Source organism: Nematolebias whitei, chromosome 8, assembly GCF_014905685.2.
Source record: "Nematolebias whitei isolate Nwh7 chromosome 8, NemWhi1, whole genome shotgun sequence".
NCBI lineage: Eukaryota > Metazoa > Chordata > Actinopteri > Cyprinodontiformes > Rivulidae > Nematolebias > Nematolebias whitei.
This window is the reverse complement of record NC_056505.1, coordinates 2,210,025-2,211,029: the sequence shown is the minus strand read 5'-3', so window position 1 is coordinate 2,211,029 and position 1,005 is coordinate 2,210,025. Positions and strand designations below refer to the sequence as shown.

Here is a 1,005-nt window from a genome sequence, read left to right as displayed (position 1 = left end):
ATCTTCCAGCTGCAGAACATCAAGCCAGATGTGAAGTTTCTGAGCTGCAGCCTGAAACGTTCGAGCTGTAAAGTCGAGACGCCTCCAGAACAGAACATCTGGAACATGAGAGGAACGGGATCTGTTCAAGGTCACTTTGTTGGTTTTGTGGAACGCAGCAGACTCAGGACCCACTCGGTCTGGTCTGGTGGGTCTCCTAAACCTCAGATCCCAACACTGATGAACGTTCTGCTGTAAACTGAGTTTTCTACTTGGAGCGACACGTTCTGTGTGTGCGTGCGTGCGTGTGTGCGTGCATGTGTGCGTGCATGTGTGCGTGTGTGCTGACCGTATGGAGGACTGGGCGTGGCTTGCAGACTTGTTCAAGTACTCAGACGCCGCCTGAGCATTTTGTCTCATCGTCATGACAACCTGGGACTCTGCCGCCTTCAGACTGTTGTTCTCTGAGCGCAGAGCGTCCACCTCCACCTCAAACACACAAACAAACAAACAAACAAACACAACATGTGACGACAGCAGCTTCACTGTGACCATCAAACACTTTGATCTATGAAAGATCAGAAAAACATCTGCACGATCCCGGACGACCCCCCACCTACAATCTGCCTCGCAGGCCACGACATAAAGTTCATGAGGCGTCTTGACTAGAACGGGTTAACAGCTCTGAACCACCTGCACACCTGCACAGGTGCAGCCAATCAGGAAGCTGACCCCAGCAGCAGAATGGACTCACGCTGCTGCTCACGTCACGCGTGACATAAATAACATACATGACTGTGATGCTGGAAGCTGCTGTGTTTTTATCTAACGGTAAGAACCAGCTGTCATCTTTTATTTACTTTATTTATTTATTATTGTTGTTGGTAAACAGTGTGAAGGTTGCAAGACTCACCTGGAGCTGCTGAAGCTCCGCCTTCAGTCGGGAAACGCTGCTTTCTGCTTTCACAGCTCGCCTCTAACACACACACACACACACACACACACACACACACACACACACACACA

At 50.0% G+C, this 1,005-nt stretch overlaps 1 protein-coding gene across 1 annotated transcript in view; it reads right to left on the bottom strand.

The window, feature by feature from the left end:
* Window positions 1–1,005, bottom strand: part of entr1 (endosome associated trafficking regulator 1) — a 6,692-nt gene that overhangs the window by 548 nt on the left and 5,139 nt on the right. Inside the window, exons 8-9 of the mRNA XM_037680809.1 lie at window positions 893–955; window positions 329–468 (exon numbers count right to left, since the gene is read on the bottom strand). Of these exons, the coding sequence (XP_037536737.1) occupies window positions 329–468; window positions 893–955 (203 nt within the window). The remainder of the gene's footprint in view (window positions 1–328; window positions 469–892; window positions 956–1,005) is intronic.